Source organism: Tauraco erythrolophus, chromosome 13 (assembly GCF_009769465.1).
Source record: "Tauraco erythrolophus isolate bTauEry1 chromosome 13, bTauEry1.pri, whole genome shotgun sequence".
NCBI lineage: Eukaryota > Metazoa > Chordata > Aves > Musophagiformes > Musophagidae > Tauraco > Tauraco erythrolophus.
In genome coordinates, this window is record NC_141477.1 from 509,832 (window position 1) to 526,465 (window position 16,634).

At 55.4% G+C, this 16,634-nt stretch overlaps 1 protein-coding gene across 1 annotated transcript in view; it reads left to right on the top strand.

The window, feature by feature from the left end:
• Positions 1 to 12,866, top strand: part of AR (androgen receptor) — a 47,634-nt gene extending 34,768 nt beyond the window's left edge. Inside the window, exons 4-8 of the mRNA XM_086619954.1 lie at positions 4,808 to 5,095; positions 10,479 to 10,623; positions 11,307 to 11,437; positions 11,781 to 11,938; positions 12,711 to 12,866. Of these exons, the coding sequence (XP_086476080.1) occupies positions 4,808 to 5,095; positions 10,479 to 10,623; positions 11,307 to 11,437; positions 11,781 to 11,938; positions 12,711 to 12,866 (878 nt within the window). The remainder of the gene's footprint in view (positions 1 to 4,807; positions 5,096 to 10,478; positions 10,624 to 11,306; positions 11,438 to 11,780; positions 11,939 to 12,710) is intronic.
• The last annotated feature ends 3,768 nt before the right edge of the window (positions 12,867 to 16,634 follow it).

Genomic DNA, 16,634 nt, shown 5'->3' on the forward strand with positions numbered 1-16,634 from the left:
TATTGATTGAGATCACTCTGACCTGCAAGCTGAAATCCATTAAACAGAATCTTCTCTCCTGATCAACACTGTAAAGCCAGAGAGGGGGAAAGAAAAGAAAAGAAAAAAGAAAGTGAGAATGCTGGTTTGGCGTGCTCGGTTCCGGGGTGCCCTGTCCTGCCTCTCCCATGGCACCGATGCCTGCTGAGCGCAGGTGCCTGCGTGGACCCCGCAGCGCTCTGGGTTCGAGGCACCTCCTGCCCGTTCGCTGCCGGCGCGTTTTGGCCGTGGCTGCGGGGTGCCATGTGCCATGGCTGCGGGGTGCCGTGTGCCATGGCTGCGGGGTGCCATGTGCCGTGGCTGCAGGGTGCGGTGTGCCATGGCTGCGGGGTGCCATGTGCCGTGGCTGCAGGGTGCCGTGTGCCGTGGCTGCAGGGTGCGGTGTGCCATGGCTGCGGGGGTGCCATGTGCCGTGGCTGCAGGGTGCCGTGTGCCGTGGCTGCGGGGTGCTGTGTGCCGTGGCTGCAGGGTGCGGTGTGCCGTGGCTGCGGGGTGCTGTGTGCCGTGGCTGCAGGGTGCGGTGTGCCATGGCTGCGGGGTGCGGTGTGCCATGGCTGCAGGGTGCCGTGTGCCGTGGCTGCAGGGTGCCATGTGCCGTGGCTGCGGGGTGCGGTGTGCCATGGCTGCAGGGTGCCATGTGCCGTGGCTGCAGGGTGCCGTGTGCCGTGGCTGCAGGGTGCCATGTGCCGTGGCTGCGGGGTGCGGTGTGCCATGGCTGCGGGGTGCCGTGTGCCGTGGCTGCAGGGTGCCATGTGCCGTGGCTGCAGGGTGCGGTGTGCCATGGCTGCAGGGTGCGGTGTGCCATGGCTGCAGGGTGCCATGTGCCGTGGCTGCAGGGTGCCGTGTGCCGTGGCTGCAGGGTGCCATGTGCCGTGGCTGCGGGGTGCGGTGTGCCATGGCTGCAGGGTGCCATGTGCCGTGGCTGCAGGGTGCTGTGTGCCGTGGCTGCGGGGTGCCATGTGCCGTGGCTGCGGGGGTGCCATCGGCTGTGGCTACGAGGTGCCGTGGCTGTGGCTGCAAGGTGGTTAGAGTAGAGCTCATCTCTTACAAAAACATTTGATATCGATGCATTTCCAGCAGTGCAATCTAACACATTTTTGCCGCACCGTTGCAGCAGTTACTTACGTTCCATGTTGTGATACATGTACCTTCTTTTTCATCTTGTCTCTCCTTGATTTCCAGCAACTGCATCTTTGTTACGGCTTTGCTTGCTGGGCTGGAAAACCTGCTTCTATGGAATTTCTGTCCGCACCGTGGGTATTTGTTGGCTGTGCCTTAATAAGCCTTTAGCCTTCTGCACAGTGCCTTAGGTGAAACTCTTCCCTTCCGTGCTCCCGAGTGTGTTGCCTGCTCTTTGCCGTTCTCATGGCCTCTGCAGCCGCACGCCTCCCTCGGACGGGGACGGCTAATCACGGCTTTCCCGGTGTCAGCAGCATCGGTGCTTAAAGGCGGTGGCAGGATGCTCTCCGGGCCGGTGTTTTCCTCCTTCCCACGACTCGGGCTCCAGTTAGTCTTGTCTCCACTGAACCGTGCTGCCGGCTCAGGCCTCTGCGTTTCTCCATCAGCTTTTGGTGCGAGGTTCGGGCTGCCGAGGATGGAGGTCGACCTTTGTTGAATGCGGCTCACTTGTTCAGTTGCTTGATATATCCACTTGCAATGAAAAGTGCTTTGCTTTAATATACTGAGCTTATCAGCAGACCTTAATCAATCTGTTCAATTATCAGTCCTCAATGTTCGTTACTGTTTTCTCACCTTTGCATTGCCATACAGACTGTAGTAGACTGTAGTAGAAATGGTTAATTTTCTTTTGGAATGAATGTAGAGGTTTACTAGTAAAGGGCTGTGAGCAACCATCGTAAGAAACAAGCCTGTCTGATGTTGTTTCAACATTTATAATTACTCTTGAAATGTGTCACCTGGGTGATTTAAAATCATGCTGCTGCACCGTCTGATTTTATATCTTTTGAGTTTTTGTAACTCATGTGGGCCAGACTGACGCAGATCTCTTAAACATGTCTGCTACACCAGTATTATTATAATTATCGACTGAAATTATTGTACCAAAAAGATTGGTAGCTTGACAGGGTCTGGTTTTGACAAGCCACATGTTAATAAAAGATTTAAAGAACAGGATATAAGTCAAGCCCTGTTTCGGCTTCTCTGACATTTCGCCCGCGGCTGCAGTCGGCACGCGGTGCCGGGGGCTGACAGGGTTCTCTCCTCTTGCTGGTGCAGAAGCCGTTTTCCTCCAGGTCCCCAGAACTTCCCTGAGTCCCAGCACTTGTGGAAATCCGTGCTGGAGCCCCGAGCCCTCCTCTGCCAGCTGCAGAAGTGCCCGGTGGATAAGTCACCTCAAAAAAAGTGTGTTGCTTTGACCGTGGTTCCGCAGCTGCTCCCTGCGGATTCGGGCACTGGTCAGTGTTTCGTCGTGGTGCCACGGTACGTCCTCCGAGCGTTTTCCCAGGCACGCACGATGTTTGCCCAGCTGAGGCCGAGGGGTGCTGCGGGCAGTGCTGTGCCAGCGGCTGCCTTCCCGGGGGCTTCCTGAGCGCTCATCCCGCTGACAGCCGAGCCGGTGAGCCGAGCGGTTCCAGCCCCACGTGCTGGGGCTCATCCCGCTTCCTTTGGAGACGTATGGTGTGGGCTTCTGCCGCGCTTAGCGTGTCCCGGAGTAAGAGTGTAACAGATGTCTTTAATTTCTATATTTTTTCTTTTCGTTCCCAGTAGTGGCTGAGTAGGAGCCGCCACCGAAAAGGGTTTTTGTGCAGGTGGCTGAGTATAAGCTGCTGTTCACCTCTGAAGCTTTTCTCCGTGTAGTAACGTCAGTATTTCAGTGATCCGTGAGCTGCTGCTCGTGGGCAGCGCAGACGGGGGCTCCTCTGATAAGAGCAGTTATCAGCCACCTCTCCGACACGGGGGCTGGTTTATGGCTGCAGGCTCGGAGCTGGCGCGGTTGGTTGCTCACTCTCTTCTTACCTCACTCATATCTTTTAGTACTAGATAATTTAATTTTAAGGAAAAAAAAACCCAGACATTTAAACCAAACGGTGTGTGTGTTTTATACAGCGTGGGTTGGGCTCCAGTTACGCACAGGACGCGGTGGGCACTGGTTGTTCATCTTTGGAAGATACAGTTCGGGTTCTATTTCTTCTTTTACGGCTGGAGCTCTTCTTTCCCAGCAGCATTCCTGTCTCTAAAGCGCCGGTGCCCGACACGACCATCAGCCGTGGTTTCTGCCTCAGGTGGAGTCTGCCCCGGTGCCTCCTTCCCGAATTAACGCTCGGTTGTTTGGCAGCGAGGGATCAGCGCCCTGCGCCCCTCTCCTTCCGCGCAGCTCCCGGGGAGCGCGGAGCCGTGTCCGCGCCAGGGGCCGGTGCTCCGGGGGCTGGGGAGCAGAGTGTCCGGAGCCTGCCGGGTCCCGGTGCTGCCTGCGGCTCCTGCAGGGGTGGGCGAGGGGAGGCGCGATGCTCGGGGCTCAGGGGTGTCGTGCTGCTCTGCGGCCCTGTTTTCCTGCTGCTCTCTCTCGTTTTTATCACTCTTTTCTCCTCCTTCTTCACCGAGCAGCCTGTCTTAATTGCTCTTACAGTAGATCATCCAAAGTACATTACTTAAAGATCAACGTTTTGAATTGATTTATAAAGCTGCACTTTGACTTGACATTTTTATGTTTCGCTGCTTATTTTTCTAATTACAGCTGAAAGGAAACTTGAGATAAGTATCATGTAATGAAGGAGCCAAAACCCCAAGGACAATTGGTTTGATGTTGTATTCTCTGCTTGAATTACCATCAGCTTTTCTTCTCTAATTAATTAGGGTTTTTGGAGTCAGTAAGGGGTGAAAGCTGTTCCTGTCTGCAGTAACCTGCCAACCTGCGCTGTGCCGAGCGCTGTCGCGTAGATACCGACTTAGGCGAACACGGGCTCTCAAGGAGTTCTGAAGTCACCCATCTGGAGCTGCTGGTGTGTCTCGCTGGCAGACTGCCACAGGAGGGGCACCTCGTCACGGTGGCACGGGCACAGTCGCTGCCTGAGCCCCAGCCCCACAAGCCCGCTCTGCCGGCGTTGCTCTCGAAGCTGGCCGGCAGACCAAGGCCACCCCTGCTCGAGTCTTCTCCTTGCCAGTGGGCTGGCTGGAGAGACTCCAAGGAAAGAGCCATGGGACCACCTGCCAGCTTTTGAAATGTATTTTCCATAGTGTGTTTGTAGAGTGGTGGCCTGGCTGGGAGAGCTTGGTTAGCGGCCAGCAGGCGTTGCCGGAGCCCCGGGTGGGGAGGTGGCTTTTCTCTTGGTTCCATCCTGCTTCCACTCTGGCCTGGGATGGAACGATTGACTTGAGCATCCGAGTGCAATGGCTTTTTTCCCCTGGAATGTGGCCGTGTACTGAGTTTACTTGCTTGTGTTGCTTCCCTTTTTAATTGCTTGTGAGGGGTTTTTGAATCGAGTCAGCTCTTCCCTCTTCTCCTCAGTTTTTCCTCTCCATTTCTAAGTGGGAGTTAATGTGAGACCCGTCACAGCTGAGGATGTAAAGGATGCTCCTCCTTTTCCATGTAAGAGTAGTGAGCAAAGGGATTTCCTTGTGCAACGTGTGCTCGCCTTTGCCCTCAGACAGGGTGTGTGATGCCAGGGCACTCTCTGGGCAGCGTGCACTGAAGGACTGGCCACTGCTGGCCATCAGTTTCCCTTTCCTCCAGTGATGGAGCAGGAGGCCAAGAAGCCTCAAGCTTTGTTTTTATTTTTAAGACTCGCGGTGAAATGTGTCATTTCCACAGCCCGCAAGCTGAAGAAGCTGGGTAACCTGAAGACACCAGACGATGCTGATGCAGCCAGCTTATCCAGCCCCACCGAGGAGCAAGCTCCCAAGATGGTGATGACGCGCATTGATGGGTATGACTGCCAGCCCATCTTCCTCAACGTCCTGGAGGCCATCGAGCCCGGCGTGGTGTGTGCCGGCCACGACAACAGCCAGCCAGATTCCTTCTCCAACCTGCTGAGCAGCCTGAATGAGCTCGGGGAGAGGCAGCTGGTCTACGTGGTCAAATGGGCAAAGGCCTTGCCAGGTGAGGAGGAAAACTAGCAAATCCCATCCCTTCCCTGGCACGTTCCTAAAGCCCCCTGCTCGCATCGCCTGGGGCGGGTTGGAGGGAGGTGGTCTGCAGCCTGTGTCCCACCATCAGACAGTTCCTTGGGGGAGCATCTGCGTGGGGCAGCGGGCTGTGCAATATCCCCGTAAAGCAGCTGCAGCACCGTCAGCTTTGTCTCCTTTGGGAGCCTGGTTGATGAGAGGTGACTGAGGGGTGACAGAGTGTGTCAAACCTGTGCTTTTGGGTCTGGCCCCACTGACAGCCCCCGGCACGCGGTGTTGTGTAGGGTCTGCTTCCCGCGCGGGAGGGGCTGCCGCTGGTCAGGGGTTCAGGGTCTTGCCCTCTTCCCACTCTCCCTGCGGGGGTTTGCTCCCCTTGCAGAGCCGTATCCACCAGACCTGCAGAATTCTTCTCTAAACAAGTATTAGCCCCATCCTGTAACCCACATGAAGTGGTGAAAAGGGTGAATTCCCCAGGGAATCAGAAGCGTGCCACTTCGTGATGCCAAAGTGAGACAGGGGAAACCAGGCAGGAAGGAGCTGAGGCTGGAGAGATGGGAGAGATCCTTCCTCGCCATTCTTTTATTTCACAAGCCAATTAATTGTAAAGTAGCCAAAGAGGGATACAAAATCCCAAAGGGCTTCTCCCGGGCAGTCATGTTGCTCCTGTGTGGCAGGCTGCTGGAGTACATTTGTGATGCATCCAGAGTTGTGATACGGGAGTACGTTAGTTGGGAAGTTTCCAAATGCTAATAGTTATCAGACACTGTAAATTAAAACATCCTGGTGACGTGTGCGTTCCATGGAATGCACTCCGTGGTTCTGAGCATCCTAATCTGCATGTCCTAGTCCTGCCAACTGTGAGTGGCATTGCAGAAGACTGAGCTCACTCTGGGTGCAGTGGGATCCAGTTCACCTTCCAGCATCCCCGAGACTGGGGTGTGGGGACGATCCCGAACTGCTTCCCTCATCCTGGCCCCGTTCTGCGGGAAATGCTGCAGAAGAGAGGGATCCTACTCTTGGTGTGCGGGGTGATATGACCAAAGGGGAAAACTGAGGCAAAATAAGTTTCCCACTATATGCCAAAACCTGGTGCTGAACTGTAGTCAGATGTTGGACGTTCCCAGAAAACTCAGCAATCTCCCTGGGAGCAGCTCGGCCGGTGCTCCAGGAGGGCTGTTACAGCCTGAATGTGCCTAAATGCAGAGTAGCCCATTCTGTTTCTTAATTCTCGAGTCAGAAAAGGTTCACCCAGCTTGTGCAGCCAGGGACAAATCATGCTTTCTCTTCTGGCTTATCTACATCAGATATCAAGGTTCCTTCAGAAAAGTACACGGAGACACCACCAAACCTGACCGGCAATCCGGGGGCTGAGGCTGTAAAACTGCGGTAGTGCTAATGGAAAGGGAGAGTGCTTTGAAAAACATTTTTCATCATAAATCGTAACCACCCCCTCATCAAAGGCTTTTACGCCGCTGTACTGCACCTGATCTCCGACCCCTGGTGCGTGGCAGCGTGGCGGTGCCAGCTGCTGCACCGCTGCCTCCTGCCGCCGGCGCCCGCTCTGCCAGCAACAGCGTCTGGGCAAAACTCGTTCTGATCGCCGTACGTCTGAGCGGTCACCCCTCTGCACGCTGCAGCATAACCCAGCCCCCTCCTCGGGCCGGGCACCCTCCGGGACCTGCTGCCCCCCGCGGGCGCTGCGGTGGGATGCTGCCTGGCTGCCCCGCACGGGCACTGCGGTGGGACGCTGCCTGGCTGCCCCGCACGGGCACTGCGGTGGGATGCTGCCTGGCTGCCCCGCACGGGCGCTGCGGTGGGACGCTGCCTGGCTGCCCCGCGTGGGCACTGTGGTGGGCAGCTCCCCATGCTGCCCTCCCTGCGCTGCCAGTCGCGGAGCTGGCGCCAGCCTGACCATTGGCATCGCTGTGCCCGGAGCGAGAGTCAAAGCCCGTTTGTTTTCCCCAGCTTTTTCCAGCGGTTCCCTGACATGTGCCCACACCGGGGTTCAGTGGTAATAACCACAAATTCGCCTGTTAGTCATTCTGCTGGCATTTTCCAGGGAAGGAATAAACAACCACAGCGGCGCTGCCGGTCGCTGCTCCTGGCAGTGGTTGCACAGCCCCTCGGCTCGGGCAGCCGCCCCGCCGCGGGGTCGGCTCTGCCTCCTCTGCCGCTGCTGCTCCGCGGGGCGCAGGCGAGCGGGCCGGTGTTGGCTGCGATAATTTCCCTCGTAGGAGCTCGGACAGACGGGGCCGTGCTTTGGATTTGTGCTGGAAGCAGTGTCGATAGGGCAGAGGTGTTTTCGCTCTTGCTGGGCAGAGGGAAGGGCAAAGGTTTTGCTTTCCAGTGACTGCTGCTGGTGGGAGGAGGGGAAACAGAGGTAGGCTCAGCCTGGTAACACCAGCAATTGATTAGTATTGGTTATTAAGTGATTATTAACCCTGCACCGAACATCACCTGTGTACCAAGTGATGAATATGCAGCGAGGTTTCAGTGATATCCTAGAAACAAGACTGCACCAGGTTGGAGCATCTCTGAATCCCGCTTGCCCACGGCAGCGGCGTCAGCCTCTGTCCAGTGGAGAAAATGTGATGTATGGCCCTTCGACCCTGTGCCATCGAAATTCTGCATAGGAGAAGGTAGAATCAAACTGTGGTTTCCCTGGAAAGGAAAGATTAAATAACCACAGCTTGCCAAGAAAGCTGCTGAAGCACAGAATTAAAAAATCTGATTCAGTCCGTAAAATCTGCCCACTTCAGGGTAGGTGGAAGGAGTATGTGTTTTCCCTTTTCCATACACATAAATTCAGCGAGGATGTTACAGTTAATTCAGATCAGCACTCAAGCACATCAATTTAAAGATCGTTTTAGCTGGCAGCAAATGAAAAGTCTTCAGTTCGTTCCCGAAGCCGTCAGGAAGTCGGTCTGCAGCGGATAAGCGGGCGGCGGGTGCGCGGGGAGGGGTGGTGGAGGGCACGGGCGGACGAACAGCCTCTGCGTTCTCAGCAACTGGGTGCACGTGTGCGGGGCTGGAGCACTGTGCCTGCTGGGGGGGATGGACCCGTCCGTTGGAGCTGTTGCAAAGTCTCCGTCCTCTCCATCCGCTGGGGCTCGAGGGGCGTCCCGGGCCGTTGCGGGCGGCTCTGCTGCCTTACACCAGCTCTGACTCACTCCTTAGCTGTAAGGATACAACTAATTGTGCATCTTTCTCCGTTCTCCGGACGATAGAATTTCCAGATGCAAAAAGAGTATTTGTTTACATTGGAGATGGTACTGGTGGTGACACGTGAGGAGCTCGGCTGCTGATCTCTTCGGAAGATGCGGGTCTGGCACAGCAGTGCAGCAAGAGGGAAGACAGAGTGTTCATTTCCAAACTGTGGTGTTTTACGATTATTCACAACAAAAAGGTTATGCATTGATCTTTTTCAAGTCGTCAGTAAATGTAATTTTACTTTTGCTATCGTTTCTTTCTGTAGAAGGTATCTCCATTTGGATCTCTTCAAACTACGCCAATACTAAAAATTTAACAATATATTGTGGCATTAGGTTTGTATTATTTTCTTTTACAGTGATTTTGGCCATATATCATCTAAGATGCCTGGAGAGGGGGAGGTTTCCAGGAAATGACAGATATCTGGTTTCTGAAAATCAGTTTGTTTCAAGGCGTTTCAGCTCAGGAACGGGAAGCAATGATTCCTTTTAGAAAAGTCAGCCACTGTGTTTCTAGAACTTGTTTTTGTGGTCAAGCAGAAAGCAAACTCTAAGTCCTGTAACAACAGAACTGTTGTGTTCAAATACTCTCCTTAAACAGTCATAAAGCTTGCACAAATATTTTTTTTCAGTGAACATATTTACAAGGCAATGAACAAGTGCACCAAAATCCTTCTCACTGCAAAGATTAGGTGCAACTCAGAGATGAGTACGACTGATTTCGTGAAGGCCTTGAGTTGCCCAGATGCCTTGTCCATCCTCGTGTGCCGTTAACGAGTTTCCCTCTCGCTGGCAGAAGGTTCGTGTTGAGCCGAGCGCCCCGCGGGTGGAAGCCCCTGTCCACCCTCGGTAGGACACTGCTTGCACATAAGCTTCAGTGCTTTAATCCACTGACACACAAGCTGAAGGGAGAACCTACAAATGCAAAGCAAGATCAGTCAGCAATAGAACACGGCGTGTGCTCGTTTGCAGCCGGCAGCTGCCCAAGCAGGAGACAGCTGTTTGCTTCGATGGGTTATAATTATACACTGGAGGTGTCAGAATGGCTCTAATATTTGCTTGAATTAACATGATTTTGCGAAACCAGGTTACGTTTGGCTGCTTACAAGTATCCAGAAAAAAGTGCGGTGTCGGAGGTGACGTTTGTGCGTGCTGTGAACGTGCTGGGATTTGTCTGTGCGGGGCTGCCTGGGAACAGCCATTTGAATTTAAGGGATGTCGGTGTTTGCCCCACGATTCAGCAGAGGTTTTCGTGCCCATTTCCACAGGCATTAGGTGAACATGTCTGCGTTGGACAGAGGCAGCAGCAGCCCGGTACCCGCAGTGATGCCCCGGGGCTACTGCTGGCTCTGAGCGTTGCACATTAAAATCAATTCACTTAGACCCGGTGAAGTCCTAGCGGGTTGAAAAGAGAGGAGGTTTTTTGTCATATTTTCTTGAGCGCCAGCGTTGCACCGGAGGAGGTAATTGGTTAATGAGGGCTTGTTTCTGCCTCAGTGCCTGGGGAACGTGATAGGGTTAATGGTGCTGCTGCGGGGGCTCCCGCTCCCCCTCGCTGGGTTATAGTAGCAGAACGAAGCAAACAAACCTCAAACCTCATCGGCTCCTCGGTTCTCCCGCTGCCGACGCGCTGTCTCGCGTGGTAACTGGGGATGGTTTGGAGCGGAGACGTTGGGGGCTGCACCGTGACTGCAGAGCACACGGCACAGCACCGTGTTATCCTGCGGGACTGCGGGGAGCCACTGAATCCCATCCTGCTGGACCTTTTTTGTCCAGCCTGTTGCGGGATGGTGCTTGTTCACCCCACTGGGTGCTGCAAAGCCTTTAAATACAGCTTGTGAAGATCCTTGAGACTCTTGGGGGGAAGATGTCACTTCTGATCCCTCATCACTGCCTTCCTTTGAAAGGCTTTGCTGCATGTGTTTTTCTTTATCCCCTCCCGTGCCTGGGGATCCCCTTTCTCCCCTTCCAGTGGCACTTTTGTGCTTTGGCTGTGTCTGTTTGCCCATCAAGGTGTGAGCACCAGGCTGCGGTGAGGCTCCGGACCACCTCACCGTAACAGGAGAGCTGGAGTCTGCACGAAAACAGTCCTGGTAACTGCAGGAACCCTGTGTTAGTTCGTAACATCCCTCTCCCATTTTTTAATAGGATTTCGCAACCTGCACGTGGATGACCAGATGTCAATAATCCAGTACTCTTGGATGGGCCTTATGGTTTTTGCTATGGGCTGGAGATCTTTCACCAACGTCAATTCCAGGATGCTTTACTTCGCTCCAGATTTGGTCTTCAATGAGTAAGTGTGAAATAACAATCTCCTACTGTGCTTCGTCTCGGTCAGGCCAGGTGAGAAACGAGAACAAGACAAGGAATTTGGTTTCCCATCTGCTTGTGAAACGTACAGCTTGTGTAATCGTGCTGTCAGAGCTGGCCAACAAAGCGTGGGAGGGCCCTGCTTTCCCCTCTAATTGCTCTGCAGCGACGTCCAGGAGCAGTAAGGAGAGTTGCCATGTCTCTCCTGGTCGGTCTTCCCTTCCCCTCCGCCTTGCCTTGGGTTCCATCAGGGCACCAGCAAGTGCTGGTGCTGGGTGTGAGGGGCTGATCCAGAGAGACCTGCGAGCAAACCCACACCTCCCGCCGAGAGCCCCGAGCTCAGCTCCGAGTCCCTTACGGACAGCCCCGGCCGGGGAGCCGCGGCGGTCGTTTTTCAGGAAGGCAGAGGGTCAGACAAACCCTGCAGATCCCAGGTAGCCACCTGTTTCCAGACGAAGAGGATGACCCGTGGGCATTTTGGGAAAGGTTCCTCTCCCGCGTGCAGGCTATCGCTGCCGGCATCCCCCGAGGCGGAGCGCAGGTTCTCGGCCGTGGGGACGCGCCGGGCAAGGCTGGGATGGCCGGGCCGGGCAGCGTGCCCTCCCCACGCATCCCACGGGCAGCGCGTCGCTCACTTGCCGCGCGTGGCACCTCTTGTCCTGCCAGGTACCGGATGCACAAATCCCGAATGTACAGCCAGTGTGTCCGGATGCGGCACCTCTCCCAGGAGTTTGGGTGGCTTCAGATCACGCCCCAGGAGTTCCTCTGTATGAAGGCTCTACTCTTCTTCAGTATTAGTAAGTACTTTCCTTGCCAGATCTGCTGTTGCTGCACACTGTATCGCCCTGGAGGTATCTGGTGCTTTCCCTGTGCACGTGCTCGTACTTCCCAAGGGATGGCTTTGAAGGTTCTCGCCTGTCTTTTCCAACGAGTGCTGAGCCAGGGTCTTCGGGTTAGCAGCAGTCCAAGAAGCCGATGGGAGTGAGGGCTGGTGGGCAGATCTTTCCCTGCTGGAGCAGGGCTGGTGGGCAGATCTTTCCTGTTGGGTCTGTGCTGACCCTCCTTCAGCCTTCCTCTTGCTCTTTTATTCTCTCCACTCTCCGGGCAGCTCTTACTGTTTCCTTCCCATGTCCCATCTAGTTCCCGTGGATGGCCTGAAGAACCAGAAGCTCTTTGATGAACTTCGAATGAACTACATTAAGGAACTTGACCGTATCATCGCTTGCAAGAGGAAGAACCCCACCTCCTGCTCCCGGCGATTTTACCAGCTCACCAAGGTCCTGGACTCCGTGCATCCTGTAAGAGGACAGTGAGATGTTTATCTCTACACATAAGAAACGATACACGAGAGAAACTTTTAGCAGTGAGGGCGATCATTCCCTGAAACAAGCTCCCCAGGGTGGTGGGAGTCCCATCGCTGGAGGTTTTGCAGATGCAATGGGACAGGTGCTAGATAGTCTCATCCAGGCTCCCTTTCCATGACCACTCTGTGCCTGGGCTTATGGGCTTCTTTTTTCACCAGTGCGGAGCTCTTTGTAGACGATACTTTTCCATCGTCAGCCTCGCAGAACAGCTCAAAACCTCAGTGCCCCCAAATGAATCTTCTCTGATTACAGCAGTGAAAACAAATTCTCCATTTGTGGCTTCAAGTGGTACTGGTGAGACGTGAGCCAGACCCTTCTTCTTTCCCTGGGGCTCAGCTCCGTGCCCGTACAGTTCCATGTCTACAAGGGAAAAATAGTTCTTAATAAGTGAAGTCAGCAGCATCTGCACAGGGTATGACAAGTTTCCACAGGAGTAAGAAAGTGCCATTTTTATCCATCCTTGTTTGTGTGGGGCACTGTAACGTCTGAGTGCGAAGGGCCGTGGCAAAATACGCTACGTACTCCCAGGCTGATGCTCGTGCCGCCCGCACGGCGAGCGGGGCAGGGACGGCCAGGGAGCAGAGCGGGTCCCGCTGCAGCGAGGGCCAGCCCTGACCTGCTGTCCCTGCTAACGTCTGCTCCGTGTCTTCCCAGAGAAATCCCTGACCAAGGACTTCCCTCTTAACAAACTTTCTTCCTTTCCCAGATTGCCAAGGATCTGCATCAGTTTACATTTGACCTCTTAATTAAGGCACATATGGTGAGCGTGGACTACCCTGAAATGATGGCCGAGATCATCTCTGTGCAGGTTCCCAAGATCCTGTCTGGAAAAGTCAAGCCTATCTACTTCCATGCACAGTGATCTTCCGGAGGGACCTCCCAGTTCTGCCACCCCCATTTCAGCCATCTCCTGCCTGTGATTTCTGCACTACTGCACTGCAGTGCCTTGGGGAATCCCTCGACAGAGGCGGTGTGCCAAGAGGACGGACAGTAACAAGGACTGCCAGCCGGGATTCCTGACATTTCTATTTTTCCTGAGGTACCTCTGAACTGAACCACCTGCCACGGCTTCTGCCCGGCTTTGGCTGGCTCGCTGTGCCAGGGCAGGACACTGTGGCATGGTGGCAGTGGCACCATGTCTGTGCTATCTCATTCGTGTGTTTTCCACAGTGACTTTTAGTGGCCCAGGGCCACGGGAGTTGGGGAGAAATGCCAGCAGTTACGGGGTTTGGGGTTTTTTTTTAAACACAGAACAAGAGAAGCAGCAGGCTGAACTTAAAAGTTTAGGTGTGCGTTACTTTACTGGCCTCCTTCGGGACTTTTTATTTGTGTTATGGTGCTGGGAAGCAGAGGAGTTCAAACATTGCAGCAGAGGAACGGAGAAGACTTAGAGGTGAATTTGCAGCCTGATAAATTTACAGGACCCACTGCTGGGTCAGGACGCCGCCGCGCAGCCGTGGCGGGGCTGCTCCGGACAGTGCGCCGCGGCCCCGCAGCCCTGCGTCGGGGTGAGCTGATGGAGCGTCACGGGGCCGTCAGCGAACGGGCTGGAGGGGAAGGTGACCCTCGGAAATCCCCGGAGATGGCGGATGGCTACTGTTTTCCACCTGGGATGTTTTTCCTACGACTGGTTGAGCTGGATCTGGGTCTGCCCCATGGACACCCGGGCGCTCGGCCGTCACATTCCCATCCTCGAAGCTGCTGCTGCTCCGACGCGGCTGTACCCACCTCCGCAAGTGCCTGACGCCCTCAGACCTCGTGCTCTGCCCCCTGCCGTGGGTGCCCGCAGCCCCCTGCCCAGCCCCTCACCACCTCTGCTCACACTGCGTGTCCCAGACCCCGGGTTTCGGCTACACCACTTGTTCTCCCTTTGTCCCAGCTGTGCTTTCTGATGCCAGCAGATGAGCATCCTGGGAGCAAAGCAGCCGGGCTGGGATCTGTGGCACCCACGAGGCAGCGCAACTCCTGCCCTTAACCCTGTCCTTTGGGGGTGGCTCTGGGGACTGGCTGGTGCTGCTGTGGCCTTCAGGGGCTTGTAAAGAAAACACCTAAGAGACCTTCTGCCCTTCTGAGCGGTGCCCGCAGCTCCTACTAATTGCAGTGGTTGATGGCAGCCCAGAGGGGCACTGTCCTTCATGTGCCGTCCCACGCACGCCACCAGTGCCCAGCAGACCCCCCCCCCAACATTCAGATTTGTTTATTTGGTGGGCTCTGCTTCTCACAAAGTGGCCGAGCCTGTGCTCCCCGTGGTATTCAGTTCCCCCCTTCCCGCACAGCCGTCTGGTCACCACCAAAACCCCGGTCAGACCTGGCCGGCGGTGTCGGCGAGTGTGGCACGTACAGGCTCTTGCCAGGGCGGTGCTTCTCACCGGGGGCTGCGACACAGTCTGGCTTCACCGACAGAGACACCTACCAGGGGTCCTGGTGCCGGCGCAGGCAAACGGCAGATCCACGCGTTGCCGGGCGGTGGTTTCGCCGCTGCGGTGCGGAGCGGAGCTGGTGGCAGAGCTGTGCCCAGCCAGAGCGCCGGTGTCACCCTCCAGTGCAGAGATGCCACAAGCACGAAGCAAATGCCGGAGTCCGGAGAGGTGACCCCGATGCCAGGCTGCGCTGCGTTCCCCCACCTGATGCCAGCTACTCGTGTTCGTTGGGAGGCTTTGAAGTGAAGGGAATGAGGTTCGGGCCGACCGATGCCGCGCACGCGTCGTGCAGAGGGCAGCGCTGATGCCTCCGCTGCTCTGGTCGCTCGTGAGCCGAGTGTCACCATCAGCTCCTCGGGCAAACGCCCTCCGGGAACGTCGGGCTTCTTTCAAACTCTCAGCAAGAACAAACAATTTTCCTGATGCTTTTCAGTCATGCCATGGGATTTTCATTAAGGGAAGGGGTAGGGAAAAAACCCCAAACTGTCGAAGGGGAGGATCTCTCTGTACAGTTATTTGTAAAGGCTTTTCCTCCCCTGCTAGATATGGCTCTGATCGTGCTCTTCCTCCTGAAATCCCTTCATGTAGGCAGCAACAGAATCCATAGATCACTGTCCTGAGTGCCAGCCAACGGGACTGTTCTCTGCACCTTTTCCTGTTTTAGAGGGCTGCGAGTGTTTTAAATGTTGATATGATTTACCAGTGTATGCATATGAACTGGTAAAAAAATCCTGCTGGTGCATTCTTCTCTTGTTGAAGGCTTTGTGGCTACTAGCAGAAGAATACGATGAAGAGCTGGGTGGGTGACGCCCTGATCGCTGTCAGCAGCAGGAGGATGTTTGTGAGCCATCCGAATAGCTCCTTTGGAGAGCTTTGGATTTTGCACAAGCTCATGTCAGTAAAGTTTTCCGTAGTTAATGAGCGGAGGTATCCTGCTGGGTACTTTCCTGCTGGGAGACTGGGAAGAAATCAAACTTGCTAGGGATTTGCACACACCGATGCGCTGGCGGATGCACAGTGCGGGTGAAGAACAGTTTAGAAGGGGATGCTGCCCGTGTGCCGTGTGCCAGGCGTGTGCCGTGTGCCAGGCGTGTGTGCCTCGCGTGTGTGATGCCTCTGCAACCGCCTGTGCTTTGGGGAGGGAGCGGGAGCTCGGGTGAAGCACCCGGGGCTGTGGGGTGGGGGAGCCATCAGGCTGCCAGTGTCGGCGGGTGCCCCAGAGCCCCCGGGCACGCGGGGGGGTGGGCACTGGGTCTGCATTTTCTGTCTTTTCAGCATCAAAGTAAACTTCTGCAACTTTTTTACTCAAAAATTGACTTTTTATGATATTAGAGGGATGACCGGAGGATCGGGAGCCAGGATCCCGAGCACCTGTGTGTGTATTGGCTGGGGAGAGCTGACACTGGTTCCTTGTTCATTTTCATGGGCTGCTGCAGGAACTGGGGAAAAAAGAGACTTAAGAAATACCAAAGTCCAGGTCCTGCCATATATCTTTGTACTTTGTGTTGTCTTCTGTGTTTTCTTGTCTACTTGTGCTTTAATAAAGCAAAGAGAATGTCACCTTCTTCGCTATCATGTAGGAGCTGTCCCTGAGGCTTCCCTTGGGATGGGTGAGCCCCGGCAGAGGGGACCCCCTCGGCGTCGCTGCCTCGCGCAGGCGGGGAGCAGACCACGGCCGAGTCCCCCTTCGGTTTCGCTGGCTCTGCTCTGGGATGTCTGGGAAGCGCGTGGGCTTCTGTGCTGCCTTCATCTGAGTCACGGCTCGGACCGTCGGCTCCTGCTGAAGGCAGCAGATGGAAAATGGGGAACACACACGTTGGCATCGGCCTGCGAGCAGCATTTTTGCACGGCAGGGTACGAGTTTGTGAGATGAAGGGTGCGAGATGAGGTTGCCTTTGGTTAGCGCAGGAGGAGGAGCTCTTCCTCAGTCCTGTGTGATGGCAGAAGTGACCCAGGTGGTGTGGTGCCGTTGAATGCCCGGGCAGTCACCTTCCTGTGCCTTGGCCCACCTTCACCCCACAGGCTCCTGCTTAGCGCGGGAAGGAGCGAGGGTGGCAGCCCTCTGCCCGGCGAGACTGTGAGATCGTTTCTGGAGAGCCTGGCAGCACCCGAGCGCTGCTCCCGTGGCAGTCGAAAGGCCCTTTGTGCTTGGCCTTAGGAAAAATGGAGCTAAGCCAGAGCTTAGCCACCTTCACCACCGTGTGCTGGTT